This window comes from Vidua chalybeata, chromosome 11 (assembly GCF_026979565.1).
Source record: "Vidua chalybeata isolate OUT-0048 chromosome 11, bVidCha1 merged haplotype, whole genome shotgun sequence".
Lineage (NCBI taxonomy): Eukaryota > Metazoa > Chordata > Aves > Passeriformes > Viduidae > Vidua > Vidua chalybeata.
In genome coordinates, this window is record NC_071540.1 from 21,325,183 (window position 1) to 21,341,735 (window position 16,553).

At 50.4% G+C, this 16,553-nt stretch overlaps 1 protein-coding gene across 12 annotated transcripts in view; it reads left to right on the forward strand.

Annotated features, from left to right (window-relative positions):
* Nucleotides 1–14,202, forward strand: part of LOC128793409 (uncharacterized) — a 78,357-nt gene extending 64,155 nt beyond the window's left edge. For 2 of the 12 annotated variants that reach the window (XM_053952558.1, XM_053952557.1), the window contains 4 exons: nt 3,152–3,339; nt 3,627–3,692; nt 6,516–6,660; nt 13,862–14,202. In XM_053952558.1, coding sequence (XP_053808533.1) covers nt 3,152–3,339; nt 3,627–3,692; nt 6,516–6,660; nt 13,862–13,939 — 477 coding nt within the window. In that variant the 3' untranslated portion in view covers nt 13,940–14,202. Of the gene's footprint in view, nt 1–2,475; nt 3,340–3,626; nt 3,693–3,799; nt 4,046–4,660; nt 6,427–6,515; nt 6,661–12,757; nt 12,936–13,496 lie in introns of those variants that run through there. The other 10 variants (XM_053952559.1, XM_053952554.1, XR_008432793.1 and 7 more) reach the window with 9 other exon arrangements.
* The last annotated feature ends 2,351 nt before the right edge of the window (nt 14,203–16,553 follow it).

Here is a 16,553-nt window from a genome sequence, read left to right on the forward strand (position 1 = left end):
ATACAGCCTGAAAAGGAGACTGGAGCTGGGGTTTGCTTCCTTGCTAAAGCCTCAGCGATGAAGATGGGTGAAGTGGGGCTCTGCATCATGGCTGCAACATGTTCACAGAAAAGGTTTCAATTACAGTGTTTATAAGTACTGTGTATTTCTTTATCCAGAGATGATAGGCCTGTCAGTATTGACAGATGTGCCTCAGCTGTCCCTAAAGCAACCACGGAGTCACTGGCAGCAGCTTCAAAAGCCACAGCCTTCACCTATGGGGTTTTTTTTGCATGTCCGTGGTCTCCAGTGGACATATATAAACTGACTTTAAAGTGAACAGCAGGGTCATACAGTATCAAGTTCTCATATTTGCATCTCAGGTGTTTCCTTGGGGAATTTGTGTCCTCAAGAAATCTCAAGAATTTCCTTGAGGGTTTTTCCAGTGAAGTTCTTGGTTGTTATTCAGTATTTCTACACTTGCCTGCAGCCATGGTCAGTCAGTGGAAGCAGGTAGGTGCTCAAAGCTGCTGCAGGGGAAGCACAGATGTGAGCATCAGGACTGTCTCATGGCAGTGGTAAAGAAGTGAAAACCAGCTGGAGTGTGGAGGCCCTTTTTGGTGCTGTTCTTCACCCAGACACTGAGCAACTGGGTTGATTTCTGTGTGAATGATCTTCCATCATAAACTGCTCTGGTTTGCAGCTTGGCAGTAACATCACTGTAGCCACCAGGACCTCAGAATAAGCTGCTAAATCTTTAAGGTCTTTGCTTACTCCTGTGTTTATCTATGCTCCTCTGTCTATTCAGTCCAGCATTCATCTTTTTTTTTCTGGGCTTCCCCTCACTCTCGCGAGAGCATGTGCCTGTCAATGATGAGTGTAGTCATTTTGCAGCTTCTTCTTCCCCTTCCTCAGCATCCAGCATCCATGTGATGCTCACAGAAGCTGCACAGATCCATTGCTCCTGAAAACCAGACCCTGTGCTTGTCACTTCAGTGTGTGCCCAGTAATTGGTGTTCCACGTGTCATCACCTGATACTCCAGCCAGAGATGAGGGATGCTGCAGCAAGGGGAAATGAGTGGTGGGAGGAACACATTTGCACCCTTAGCCCAGCAAATCAGGACACAGGAATGTCAGGCAGGGAAGATTTATGTTATTTGAGCTGCCCAGTAGCAGATTTCTTGTTTCATCAAAAAACCCTGACTTTTCCACTGATGCAATCCAGAGCACTGCCAGGGGGAATGTCTTGGTGGTGGTGTTCAGATGTTGCCATATGATCCCTTTTCCGCTCCTTTTCACACACAGTGTGTGAAAACACACATTTTCCCAGCAGTCCCCTTTCCAGTGCTTCAAACAAAGCCAGGCTGTCTGATTATTCATCATGACAGGTGTAAAAATGCTGGATCCACAGCAGAAAACCTCTTGTGATGAGGAAGCTCTCACTGCAAATAATGAGCCATATTTCCGTGGAGGCCTGCACAGTTGCAGACCCTGGACCGGCCACAGATTCTACAGCAGGATTCTGTTCTCCTAACAGATACCCAAAGGCAGATTTTCTTTTAATTAAGTATGAAAATCTATAATGCAGTCAGCATGATGCTTCTTGGTATGTTTATTTTTATACTCCATTTATTTGTTTTGTTTTCCACATCTCCTTCCATTGGGAAGGAATTTTCCATACCACCTGTGTATGAGGAGTGAATGGGACTTAAGGACTATGGCAGCAAGACAGAGGTCAGTTGTGGTTTTTATTCCACTCTGAGTGGAAATGGGCACCATTTATAGTTGTGGACTAACACACTAACTGATCTTTTCCATAGAATAATATTGACATTGCAAAGTTAATGTTTTTAAGCCGTTGTCTTTAGGTTTCAGTATTACCAGGCTTTAGAGTCCAGTGAAGTATTTCATTTCTCATTACACTTAATGCTTCACCTTCTGTCTCCAAACTCAGAAAAAAATATTTATTGTTTCAGTAATATTCTGACAATATTTTATTAATTTTCTCTGCAGCCAAAGGACAAAAATAATTTAATTTCCCCAGCATGAAAATAGTGCCATAAATCCCAGCTCTGTGGAGGGAGCTGCTCCACAGGACTGCTCAAGAGCCTCTTCCCCATGTACAGACTCCTTCGGGCTCCTAATTCCTCTGTGTCTCCCAGCTTTGATTCCTCCTTTCTCTTTGCCTTATTTTTCCTTTTGACTACTTTTCTATGCTCTAAGGTCAAAGGTTTTCCCCATGGCAAGAAAAAGTTTAGCCTTTCCTAGCCTTTCCTACTCCATTTGCCCACCTAGCATCACAAGCCCCATGCCAAGCCTGGCAGTGCTTGGGCACACAGGCACAACCAGCAGTGAGGGGCTCTCCAGTCCCCTCACCTGCTTGCACCCCATGCCCTCCCTGCCGTGTTCCCATCCTGGTGCTGCCATTCTGCAGCTGGAGACAATGTGCTGGAGCTTTCTGTCTGAGGGGAGTTCAGGGAGGGGAGAGGGGAAAAGGCTGTTAGATCTATCGTTGGCAATTTAGATTCAGAGACATTTCATCTGCAGTTCCCTCAAGTGTTGAATTGAATAAAACCAGAGCAGCAGTGGAAAAGGAGGTGGGGGAAGGGCTGCAACCACTCTTAGCTAAACAAAAAGAGACAGGCAGCTCATAAAAAAGGAATTGCACCCTTGAGTTGAGAATCTGGATTCACAGGGCAGGGAGGAAGCCGCGTGGCAGAGCCCACCCATAGGCAGGGGCCAGGCAGCACTGCTGTGGGCTTCTAGCACTCCTGCAGCCAGAGCAGATCACAAGGCTCAATTCTGGGTTTCCTGATTTTCTGTTGATTTTTTGAAGCTCCAGTGGTAAAATCAAGCAGGAAGAACAGAATCTCAGGCTTTGGTTACAATCTAAAAAAACCCTGTCCTTCACTTTCCAGTGCTTCAGGAGAAAAGCACAAAAGCAAAACCCTCAAGGGTCAGAAATTCAGAAGAAGTAACTTAGCACTTACAATTTGTAAACACTTTCTGCTGGGGGCCAGACTCATCGTTCCCAACTGTGGCTGTGGGATGGTAGAACTGCTCTCACCTTTAGGCGTTTTGTTCCTCTGCCTTTGAGGGAATTGCTGCTGGTGGCTGCTCTGGCTGTGCACTGCAGCACCTGGATTTCTCTGGATCTGTCCTATTCCCCAGGTGTCAGGTGAGGATGGTTTCACAGGAGCACTCATCCTGGCCAAGGCTGGGAGGAGAGCCACAGCCATCAGAGAGAACTGGGTTACAGCAGACAGAACATCCTCAGGGACTCTCCTGCCTTGTGCAAGTGTGGTGCCAACGCCCCTGCAGTGCCACAGGGCTGGCTGTGGCTTCCTTCAGGTGGGAAGGCAGGTATTTTGTTTGCCCCCCTCCCAACCTTCTTTATTGCCCCTCTGCTCCCTTGTTATATGTTACTGGCAGATCTGCTGCCTTACACTGTGCTCAGCCCTGCTTCAGGCCAGGTACAGGTGTGCATACAAAGAGCACATGCTCAGCCCTGCTTCAGAACTGGTCAGGCTCCACAGCCAAAGCCTGAGCAGCACTTAGGTGACCCCGTGGTACAGATGGGCAGCCTGGGCAGGTGTGTGGCACAGGGCTGATAGCAACTTGGCCAAGTGTTGTGTTTGCATTACAGCATTCCCTGCCTAAAGTGTCCTCTGCCTTCGTGGTGCACCTGTGGAATCCCACGTGAAACACAAAGGTAAGACCAGGGTGAGGAGCTGGGATTCCCCAGGACAGCACCAACATCTTCCCTTCAGGTGATTTCAGCTGTAAAATAGGGGTGATGATTCTTATCTGTGTCACCAGAATTTGGGAGTCTGATTAGCCATATCCTGTAAAAGATTGAAGCAGCCTTACTGTAAATCCTGGACCAGAGACCACAGAACAGGAGAGGCTGTCTCACAGGCATGTATTTATGCTGCCCTGTTTCCCTGTGCTATCGATCCAGTGGCTTGCTAAGATACAGCCCTGCCTGCTGCAGTGGTCTAATTCATTTTTAGGCATCATTATTTTTCATGTTGTGGTCTTCCCCTGCTTCGGGTTCTTCTCCCCACCCATCCCCAAAAATGCCCATTCCTGTCTGTCTCTAGGCATGAGATGCTCCCACATGTGTGTGTGCATACCAGGGAGATGGAGAGGCAGCTTCAGCTACACTAAGCAATTAAACTCCAGTAGCTCAGGGATGAGCAGGAGGCCGTGATTTTCTTTTCCTTCGCAGTAATTGCCTCTGCAATCAGCTTTGATCACCCGAGAGCAGAAGAGATGAGTGCTGCAAGTTGACATCAGTGGTTTTAATATATCCATTTACATATACAGGAGCAGTGCAGCATACAGCTTTCCATAGCGCCTCTGACCTGAAACCATCGCCGCTCCATAGATACCTCATTTAATTTAATACTTCACCACCACTGCGGAAGCCATACGATGGGGATGGGAGGGGGCATAATCAAGCCCTCACTCTCTCGCTCTCCGTGCATGTCTGTAAAAATGACATGAAAGTAATTGCTTTTGAAAAGCAAAGCAGAAATGGCACAATTGATTCCACTTAAATGAGAGGAGAAGGGGTGGGGGTGGGGGAGGCTCACCCTAAACATGCCACCTTCTTTCCTGCTGCAAGCACATCGCTGCATGGGGCTGCACTGGGACAGAAGAAAGGTGGGCTTCTCTGAATGGCATGGGAAGGACAGAAGCTAGGGCAGGCAGTGCTTCTTTGGGCAGGATGCACCCCTTGGTGACCTCAGGCCCACAGGCAGATGCTGCTCCATGGAGCCATGTGACATGCCCCGTTGTCACTGGTGCCTGAGAGCTGGCAGGGAGCTTCATTGCACTGGAAATCCTAGAATCACTCTGCCTCCCAAACCCACTCACCTGCCTGGCAGCTGGGGGGAGGGGGATGATGAGGGAGAGACATCAGCTCCTCTCCATCTCTAATGTATCTCTCATTATCCCTGTTGACAAAGCTTTGTGAGCCTATGGTTTTGGAATCTATCCAGTCTCCTGCTGCTGGTGGATGCTCACCCTTCTGCCAAGGACCTCCCAGTGCCCCTCTGTGACCTGGCACACCACTCAGCTCCATCTGTGGAAACCAGGACCTGGCACCATGGGCCATGCAGTGCCTGTGTGTGCTGAAATACATCTTTAATGTAGACATTAACATGATTTACTGTTAATTACATGCAAATTGATTATTAGTATATTTATTGAATGTTGACATCTGGGTGACAGTCTTCAATAAATATGTTTTACTAATTAGTTAACATTAATTAATATCAAAATCCTCTGTAGGTTTAGCAAGTCAGTGAACATCAATGAGGCCCCTCTGTTGCTGCCAGTGTTGCTGGATGTTGGCGGTGTTGCTGGCAGCACTCATCTGTTCCTGGCAGCAGTGTGGAGCACAAGTGGGCCCAGGGGGTCCAAGGGCAGTGGTAGTGCTGGAAGGACAGATGGACGCATGCCCAGAGGGAGAAGCCTCTGGGAAACATTGCTCTTGGGAGAGCCCCCCATGGAGCAGGGCCTGCCTGAGGGCAGGAGGGCTGCCAGCTTGAGCCAAGGTGGTAGTGGCCAGGCAGTGCTTGCAAGAAGCTCTGGAGACCCCTTTCTCCAGGACACAGGGCTGCTTCCAGGTATATCCGAGCAGCAGAAGAAGGATGCTGTTCTCACCTGCATGCAGGACCCTTGTTATGGCAGGGCAATCCCCAGCCAGCAATGCAGAGGAGTTCTTATGCTGAATTTAAACCACCAAGCAGATCAACTCCTAAGCTACATGGGCAGCATTTTCTCTTGCCTCCCCATCCTTAGCAGGGCAGGATCCATACAGTGCCTGCTGACTGTGTCTTCTTTTGTCCAGCACAAGAAGATGAGCAGCATCCCTGAGGAGTAAATGGCCAAGGTAGTGGGGAGAGTGGCTCCGCGCTGGGGTCATACTTGAGTCTTGCCATGCTAATGCTCCTTGGTTGACAGTTATGATTCTTCCCTGCTTCTGCCTTGTGCAAACACCTTAGAGCTGGGACACCAAGAAGTGAATACGCTGAACCCTTAGAGCTGCTCTGTTCAGGCAGATGGACAGGCTGTGGGGTGCCTGAGCCCCTTCTGCTCTGCTCTGAGGACAGCAGACACAGGGAAAATACCTGAAGAGCTCAACACGCAGCTGCAACAGGAGCTGGGTGTTTGGTTACTGGTTAGAATAATTTTGGTCTTGCTCAGCTGCTCTTTGCTTCCCTCACTGTGGGAGTCTGACACCCCTTCTGTGAGCAGGGGCAGGTGCCCAGTCAGCAGGGTTTCTGCTTTCCCGAGCTGGACATGTCTGCCTGCTGCGGGCAGGCATGTCAAATCACACCTACCATATTGGCTTCCTGTCCCCAGAATATCAGATTTTTGCAGCTAATGTGCGGGGGGTGTCTCCTCCTGCCAATCCCCACCCCCGGCAGCATCAGGTCTGTGCTGTTCAGGGTTTTGTTAAGCCGTTTAGTATTAATTGATTTTTTTTTCCATTTTTTCTTTCTTTCCCTGGGCGGGTCAATAGCTGGATGCTCAAGAGCAGTGGATCTATCAACTGCAGACCAAGCAGAGGGAGAGGCAGGCAGACCTGGAGCAGAAATGCAGCCAGAGCAGCAGCTCAGCCAGGACCTGGGGGCCAGCCACCAGCTACGGAAGGGAGCTTGGAGCAGGTAGGAGGAGATACTAGTCCACTCTAGCTCAGCAGCCCAGGCTGAGAAGGGAACTCTATTTGGTGCATTCACAGCAATAATAATAATAATCTGCTGCTCTTGTTTACATGGCAGCGTAAGGAAGGGCTGAAGATGTGAGAGTAGAGTCTGTCACCTCCCAGTGAGGAGGGGAAGATGGAGGCAGCAGGGAGATGGCTACAGCTCTGCTGTCTGTGAATGGGTGGTGGGATTGCAGTTGCTGTGGGGATGTGATGGCTGTCATGCACAGATGTTGTGGGTGTTGCTCTGCTGCTGACCTGGGAGAGACAAGAAGAGGATGGCCACAAAAAAAAACTGCCTCAGGGCAGAGCTGTCCTGGCTAGTGGTGACATTTACATGCTGTGAGCCAGGAGATTAGGATTGCTCAGACCTGTTCAGCCATGCTGCTGTGGACAAAACCCTCAGCTTGTTCCTGGACATCAGGGTGGGAGGACCCTTGTTCCTGCTGGAGGCCTGCTGGGCAGCCTATGCCGGTCTACCCCATGCTGGGTCTGTTTGCCCCTGCCCCACCACCGACCCCTGTATTTCAGAAGCTGTAGAAGTCAGACCGTTTGCTCAGTGTGCTCCCCTGTGTGTGAACCTGCACATTGCTCCCACCTCTGCAGCCATCAGGCTGTCTGCCTGATGTCCGCTCAGGCACCAGCATTCCTCAGTGGACTCCAGCCACAAGGTCTCCTTTGGATCCACATGGCAAACAGGGGTGAGGAGAGCTGATCCTGGAAACCTGGGGCACTCCTGCTGCTGCACACTGCAGCATTACTTGCTTAACCTGGTATTCACTTGTCCCTTCAGCACCACATAAGCTATTAAAAAAATAGGTCTATTTTAACAATTTGCTAGTGAAATATGCTTGGGATTCTGGTAGAATAAACCAGGTACTTTTGACATTGGAGCACCAGGTACCAGCATATTGGATGCTCAGCACCGCTGATTGTCTAAACAGCAGCTCAGAGGACAGCATTTAAAATAGAGTTGGGGGGTGTCCCCCTTGTTAGTCAAAATGGAGACATCTTGTTTCATTTGATGTGGTGATGATAAATATATTCCTATGAATATGTTCATATATCTAGTAATACATTCATTGCAATATATATGAAAACAATGCATTGATTACATTTATTGCATTTGAAGGAAAATTACAAGATGTCATTCTATTTACTCCCACGTCATCCATTGTTCTGTGTGTGAGGAGTCAACCCAGCATGTGGGCTGAGCTGTGAGTAGCAAGCCCGCATTCCAACTGCCCACAGTGAAGGTGGGAGCAGGATGTGTGTGCCTTTGTCTGTGTTTGTGGATGGTGGCAGATGGATGAATGCGGGAGAGGGTCAGCATGTGCCTTTGTTTTATTCTGCATATGCATATGGATGATCGTGTGTTGATTTGTGCAAGGACAGCATGGCAGGGTGGGAATGACACTCTGCTTCTTCCCTTCCCTTCCCTTCCCTTCCCTTCCCTTCCCTTCCCTTCCCTTCCCTTCCCTTCCCTTCCCTTCCCTTCCCTTCCCTTCCCTTCCCTTCCCTTCCCTTCCCTTCCCTTCCCTTCCCTTCCCTTCCCTTCCCTTCCCTTCCCTTCCCTTCCCTTCCCTTCCCTTCCCTTCCCTTTCTCTCTCCACCCACTGATACCAGATTCAGCTGAGCCTTGCTGTTGGTTTCAGTGTGAAAGTGGCAGATAAAATAGCTGAGCTCTCAACTTTCTTTTACAAACCTCCCAATTAAGCATCAAGCCTTGTTACATAAAAATATAACAGTATTCTATGGCAGAACAGTGTTCCATCTGGCTCTGTGTCTGGCAGCAGCTTATGGCCTTGTCTAGGACAGAGCTCTTTTCTCCTGGGAGGAACAGGGGAAGCTTGTGAAATTCACCAAGATGCTCATGCACCTTCTGTGCTGAAGGGGCTTCCTGAGCCCAAGGGGGAGCCTTTGTGTTTAACAGCCCTTGAGGAATTTTCATCCATAACTTATCAAACTAATTCTGTAACTCAGATCTTATCCAGCTTCTGCAAAGTCCTATAGCAGTGAGTTCCCCTGTTTGACCATGCTTGATAAGAAGCCACCTCCTTTGGCTTGTTTTGAGTCTGTCCCCTGATAAATTCCAGTTTTCTTGGAAAAGGCCACGTCAGTCACTCCTTAATCACCTTCCTATGACACTTCTGATTTTATAGATCTTTGTCATATATTCTTCCCAACATCCTTCTTCTAGATAGAAGGACTCCAATCTATTTTTCTGAGCCAGTCCCAGCTGCTGATCCATTTCCTGTTGTGGGACCCTGGACCTGCCAAGGCTGGTGGTCCTGGGTCCCTGCAGCAGGCAGCAGGATTCCTGTGCAAGGAGTGTCAGGTGTAATTTAGCACTAGGAGCATGAGTTATGGTCCTGCCCTTTACAGAAAGACTGGCAGCACAGCCCTGCTTGTCAGCTTAGTCCCCCACCTGATCATGAGCTCTCCTAGTGAATGAATTAAGACTTGGCGTATCATCATTTAATAAAGCCCCCATGCTAATGTCTTTTTGAAATGAAACTGAGAAAGCTGTTAACCTCAGTTAGCCAGTTGTCCTCACCGTGACCTGGATAAATCATCCAAGCAGGAGCACTGAAGAACAGAGCTCTGGCTGTTTTGCAAAATGGAGTTGGAAGGGAAGGACTGTGCTTCCAGCTCATGACACGAAGACTCCTCTGCACCAGAGCTGTGTAGCCAAAGAACCAGTGTGCTCTTACACCAGAGACCCTGATGGGGCTCCAGGCTATGTATTCACTGGTCCACCCCCTCCCCTGGCAGCTGCTGAGGAGTCACAGTGTCACACCACAGGCGGGAAAAGGCGACCTGTTGTATCTGGAGAAGGGGGGATGAATTCCCACAGGGACCCCAGGGACGGGTTCCCTCTGCTCCTGCCATTGGGCATGTTTCAACGTCCAGCCCTTCTTTGTGACCATGTCCTTTTCCATGTTCATTCCCTTCAGCTGGGGGCTGAATTCTCCCCAAGGATGTCTCCTTCACCACATTCTGAAGACAGCTGGCCTTGAGCTGGGAAAAGAGATGAAGGGGACACTTTGGTGGCTACTGCCAGGAGATATGGATCTACAGGAGCAGGGAATTTCTCTCCCTGAGCTGTTTTGACATTGGAACCTGTTATCTTTATAAAGGCCTCATTATTTCATCTGCTTTCACAGGGCATCTGCTCTCATAGCTACTGCTCTGTGTGGCAGGGAGTTCTACTAGACAGGGTGATTTCTTTTGTGATTTCTCATCTGGCTACTTTATTGGGGTTTGGGTTTTTGGTTTTTATTTTTGTATGACTGAGGGAGATCACAACACCAGCTAAATGTAAGAAACTCCTGGAAAGAGGAAAAAAAGCCATCTGCCCTCCATGTCCATGAAGAACTTCTGGCCAGAGCCTCCATCAGGAAACATTTGGGTTAGGACCAGTTTTCTAAAGGGAAGGAGGGAAGGAGAACAGAGCAGGTGAGCAGACTGCCAGGGCCCAAGGATCCTGCATCACAGGAAAGCTTTAAGGACAGATACGCAATACACAGGATACTTCTAGGTTCCCCTGTCTCAGAACTGGAAGACACTATCAGCCTCTTGATGTTCACATCAGCATTGCTCATTTCCTAAATTTATCCCTGCTCCCACCTTGTAATGCAGCTCTGCCTTTCTCAGAGCCCCACCGCAGTTTTCTTCAGTGTTTCCCCTTTTACTGCCAACCTGCCTGGTCCCAGATTCCCTGGGAGGCTGTAACACATGCTGAAAGGAGCAAGCAGAGCCTGGAGGAGGTCACTGGGTGATGAAGGCTCCAATACCACCATCTGCATTACATGTGCTGTTGTGCCACAGGCTTTGGCCAGAGTCCCTCCCATGGTGGGGAACACATGAGTGGATGAGGCAGAGATAGGAGTGTAGATATGCTATCAGAACTTTTGGATTCAATTTCCCTTCTCAGCAGAATAGCTGTGTGCAGTTTCTTACATGTGCTGCTCTGCAAATGAGCTGTGCAGGACATGGCTGCAGTCAGAGACCACCTGGAGAGCATGATCCGCTTGGAGCTGTGCAGGGCTGGCACAGGCAAGGGCAGAGTCTGGATGATGGACAGAGCTTGCCTCAGCTCCTCAGGCTGTAGGAGTCTGCTGCCCTTTGCCTTGCCCCACTGTACGGGAGCAGCCACGGAGCGTTCACAGAGGAGGGAGGAATGGTCACAGGCATAATACCCTGCACCATGCACCACATACTGTATAGCATACACCAGGAGTCAGAGCCATTCACAGACACCCTGTCAAGATCAGCAGAGAGACAGGGACTGAAATACATGGCCAGGACAGTCAGGGCAACTGTGAGCCAAGGTGAGCCATGCTATTTGTGTAGACACCAGTGAGGAGCCCCACTGGGTACCTGTATCTGAGAGCCAGTTCTACAGCACAGTCATTACAGAGAGAATAAAGAAAATAATTTAAATGGTTGGCAAGGCTGATTTCTCTCCATGCAGCCTCTGACGGAGCAGACTTTGGGGCTGGGGAGGAGTAGGCAGCCTCCAGGCTGTGAGGCTAATGCAGAGCCATGGCTGTTTGTATAACTGCAAAGCTTTTAAGAGAGACTTGGGAAAACTAGCTTGGATTCCAATGAATATTTACAATTACACTGCTCCAAAGCTGAATCCAATCACAGCACTGCAATGTGCAGGCTTCATGCATCAAAAGAAAATGAGAGGAAAACAGGAAAGATGGAGTTGCCTTTGGAGGGACTTACAAACACAGATCTTTCTGCTTCTGGCAGAACTTAAATGCTTTATTTCTGATAGGAGCAATTTATTCTTCAGGCATTTTGCTTGATATTAGAAAGTGCCTGGCTGGTTTTTGAAGTGCGTGTCTTCAATAGAAGGTCTTTAATTCAAAATGAAAGCAAGAAATGGAAAGCGTTGTGCTTTGTAATTTTGATATTGTGCTTACAAACTCCAGAAATAGGGGAGCATTACCCAGCTGGAGCAGGGGCCCCTTCCACTCCCTTCCACTGTGTTCTTGATCACCATGTAGAAGCAGGCTGGGTATTTAAACCATGCTGCTAATATGGAATTTGGCTGTTTACCATGCTGGCTGAGCATTCACTGCAGCTCAGTATTGACCTCTTCTTTCTTGCAGTAGAAGGTATGCAAAAATAATGGTGATGGGGAATTACCTTGATAAAAAGATGGAGGATCTGTGACTGCTGAATCACTGCTGAGAGCAGTGTGTCACAGAATAGGAAGCGTGTGACAAAGCACAGACACTGCCTGAAGTAACAACGGAACAGCACCACACAGCTGACCTTTGTCAGCTGCTGCTCTGGTGCCCTGTCTGCATGGCCTATCCTGTCCACCCTGCCCATCCTGCCCACACAATCCATGCTGCCTGCAGCTCTAACCTATAGGACTGTAAATAGTCAGTGGCCTCGATGTGATCCCACAGCACGAAACACTTCTGCTCTCAATTAATTTGAAGTACTTAAGGTATAGCCTTGCATTCCATCATGCAGGCATTCCTTAGCACCACAGCAGCACAACAGCAGGTGCTTCAAAAGAACCAGATTAGTATTTACACTACAAGAACATGCAGTTTGTTTGCCACGGTGCCTGCTTACAAGCACACGATCTGGGCAAGCTATCTCTGCAGTGCAAGCCCTCTCCTTCCCCACAGCCCACCAGGCAGTGTGTCCCACCCTGGACAGAGGGCAGTGGGGGGCTGCTTCCAGCCTGCACTAATCCCTCCACATGGTTTGAAGATGATGCTGTCTTCTGTTGCCTGTCACCTCGTGCATGCACAGATCTCTGCTGCTGGATGGCAGTCTGAAAGGATGCTGGTGGGAAATCCCAGGAAGCTGGTTTCTGATCTGAGTCAGTCACGCTGTTGGTGCAGAGACACGCTCCATCACACGCAGGCATGGCACAGGGTGTTCCCTGCAGCTTGGCATACGCTGGAGTCGATAGCCCTCAGCAGGAACTTGCAGTCAGTATTATACTGTCTAAGAGGCTTAAAATCAACTGTGAAGTTTCAGTATAGCTACAAAAAACCTGTTTTCTATTTCTCCGCTGGTAGCTTGTTCCAGGAGAAGACAGTGCAATTTGGTGATTCATTGCTGGAGTCTGGTTGGTGCATCCATGCTGGGCTGGTGAGGCCACAGATCCCACGGTGCTTCCGGGAGCGCTCTGCCAGCCTCAGCCACCCGCAGCTCCTGGGCTCTGGAAGCAGAAATGGGGTCTTGCATTCCATCAGTGTGAGTGGATATTTTTCTCCCATTAAAATGTTTCATTTATTTTTGAATGCATATGACCTTTGGGGGTGCACCACACCCTGTGTGAAGCAGTCTGACACAGCATAACATTAAAAAAAAGATCTGGTCTTCGCTTTTTTTGTTATTACCTGCTAATTTATGGGGTGCTGTTGGTTCTTACATTGAAGGGATGATAAGAAATCATACTGCAGGCAACCTCTATTTGCTAAACTTGATGCTATGATCCTCTTCAGTCTATTTCTTCCAGCCCAAAAAGACTATCCATTTTTAACTCACATGGAAAATACTCTTTGTATTTGATCATCCTTGTTGGTCTTCTCTGAAACACTTCCAAATCTTTTTCTTGAGAGAGGCAGACAGAGCTGCATATAGAAATCACAGTGCAGCTTTCACTATGAATCTGTTCATTGGCAGAACAGTGATCTGCTCTCCATTATTTTCCTGATAATTGTTAACAGTCGGTTTGCCTTTTGGGCTGCTCCTGGGCACCAAACAAACGTTTCTACAGATCCATCTCTCCATCTTCATCTGATTTTATTCTAGCACAGCCCCAAGCCTAATTTCTGAGGAGGAACAGAGCTACAGCAGCTGAGACTGCAGTGAGACCTTGTGAGAAAGATGGTGCAAATGCCCCAGATCTTCAGCAAGGTTAGGACCACCTGGCTGAGTCATACCTTGGAGACTGGGGACAGCTGCTAAACATCTCAAAAAAAGAAGAAATTATATAATGTCAGCAGACCTGGCCTCTCCCAGACACATCTACCCTCTAGTGTTTGCCCACCTGAGGGGCAGAGTAATGCTGTGGAATGCTGATGTAGCCAGATGAATCAGTGCTGGCATGAACTCCTATCCAAGAGCACAAATAGCATCATGTTCTTGTGATCCTCCTTTGCATTTCCTTCCTGCAGGTTCCCAAGGTGAGCAGGAAGGGATTGGGCTGCCTGACCTCCAGTACCTACGGTCATGAAAATTTCCCCTTACTCTGAAATCAGTAACTTGTCTGACTAAGATAGCTTCAGACAAGTGTTTGGCTGGGCTTGAAGACATCAAGTGATGGCAAATGCATGACATCCTCCTCTGGCAGTCAGTCCCTTCACATCGTTCCTACTGTTTTGGGTTTTTTTCCTCTCATGACTGCTATGCCAACAGAGCTAATGAAGCTTTCTATGCGGCAGCAATATGGTCTCAACTTTGTTTCCCTTGGGTTTTATCCTGTGTCTTAGAATACTCCTTTCTTTTTGGCCAGAGACTTAAGGTTAACCGGGGAGGGGAGGGGAGGGGAGGGGAGGGGAAGGGAAGGGAAGGGAAGGGAAGGGAAGGGAAGGGAAGGGAAGGGAAGGGAAGGGAAGGGAAGGGAAGGGAAGGGAAGGGAAGGGAAGGGAAGGGAAGGGAAGGGAAGGGAAGGGAAGGGAAGGGAAGGGAAGGGAAGGGAAGGGAAGGGAAGGGAAGGGAAGGGAAGGGAAGGGAAGGGAAGGGAAGGGAAGGGAAGGGAAGGGAAGGGAAGGGAAGGGAAGGGAAGGGAAGGGAAGGGAAGGGAAGGGGGGACCCTCTATTTCTGCTTCATATCTGTATCCCCATTACCTCCTGCCCTTTGGAGGTTCTCCCTGTGCTCCCCACCACCACAGTCTCTTTCCATTTACCCAGCTCCCTCTGGTTTTTGTCTCCCCTCAGCCCCCTTGCTTTTTATTGACCTCCCACACAGTGCTGCCATCACTGCTTGCTCAGAAGGAGGCCCCAGAGCTGCTGATGTGGCTGTCCAGGGGCGCTATCCCTCTTCCAGCAACTTAGTGACTGTGATTGCAAGAACCACCAGTGCCTCGTGTCCTGTGACCAGACCCGAGCAGCACTGCTTTTGCTTCATTTGTTCCCTCAATTTTCCAGCAGAATTTCTACTTTCTGATGATTTCCATTTCTTGGTTCCTTGGAGGAACACATGACAGCTTCTATAGAGTTTGTGTATGTCCTTAACCCACAGATTCAAAAACCTGAGATGCAGTTGGCAGAAGCAGCAGGGGAAATGGTGCCGTGATGGTGTGAATACACAGCAGCACCAGCAGCAGGCAGGAGGCAGCTCCAGGGACCGCTGCACACCTGCGGGGCCGCTCCAGTGCCCATCTGCGCCCTCCTTCTCACCCTGGGGGGAAGTGTTTAAGCACAACCAGGCTAGCCCTGGGTGGCCTGCTCTGGCTGACGCCACCGGGGCAAGACAAGGGGTTGAGCCAGGTAACCCGGAATGTCAGAGGTTGGCTCCTGGGTGACTGGGCTGGGTGGGCCTCCTCATGCACCAACACTCCCCACTCTGAGGTTTCATGGGAACATGTGCTAGCTAGAGGAACAGAGCAGAGGCAAAACACTGATGTGCACTCTGGGATGTCATGGCCTCTCAGCCTCCACTAGAAAGACAGCAGGGCAGACAGGTCCCGACCCATTATTGCTACTGTGGCTGTTTCCCCCTTCTGTTTTTACACATCCAGTTTGTTCTCTCTTCCTTCCCTCTCCCTAGAGTTGCTGTGGTTTTTAATAAGTATTTTTCAAGTAGCTGGCTGAGACCCTCGCAAGGATAATGAGATCATTCGCACCGCAGAATGCAAAGCCCTGCAAGTCCCGATTGCTATCGCTCCCGGTGGACTATGGCCACACTGCCTGTATTTCTGTCGCTGTTCCTCATCCCAAATACAGCAGCATGCCCCGGGCAGTTGCTGCTGATGAGATGGGATCGGGCCGGGGTACGGCTCCCTGCCAACACGAAGGGTCAAGAATTGTCACTGGAACCACTCAGAAATAACCTTTAAGGCTTATTAAGATTCTACCGACCGAGACGTTGATCCCGCTTCCCCGTTCATGAATCCCATTCCCAGTTCAAGACCTGCCAGCCCTCTGCCTGCCCCGGGTGGAGGCTGAGCTGCGGCGGGAGCACCGGGCAGACCCGGCGCGGGCACTCCCATCACCGGGCACCCCTGCTCCAGGCAAGCCCCCGGCCCGGCACTCCCTGCACCTGCTCCCCCGGCACGGGCACCGCCATCCCTGGGACAGCCCCCTCTGGGAACCTCGGCTCGGCAGCGCCGGCCCGGGCACCCCAGCCCGGGGCAGCGGTCCCGGCCCTCCGCCCAGCCCGACCGGGACCGCGGCAGAACAAAGGTGCTGGGGGCGATTGGGGCGTGCCCGGGGTGTGCTTGGTGGTGCTTGGCGGGTGCCCAGGCGGTGCTCGGGGATGCTCGAGGGGCGCCCGGGAGAGGTTGCTCGGGGGATGCCCGGAGGGAGCGCCGGGGGATGCTCGAGGGGTGCCCGGGGCGGAGCCGCCCTCACGGGCAGCGCCGCGCGGGCCGAGAGCGACCCCTGCCGGGCGGGAACGAGACGGAGCGGAGCTTGTCAGCGCGCATGCGCGAGGCTTCCGCCGCAGCCCCCCGGCACTGCGGGCCCTGAGGCACCCCCAGCTCCCCGAGCCCACCGCTGTCACCTCAGCACCCCGAGCCCCGCTCCTGTCATCTCAGCTCCCCGAGCCCACCGCTGTCACCTCAGCTCCCCGAGCCCACCGCTCTCACCTCAGCACCCCGAGCCCCGCTCCTGTCACCTCAGCTCCCCGAGCCCCGCTCCTGTCAC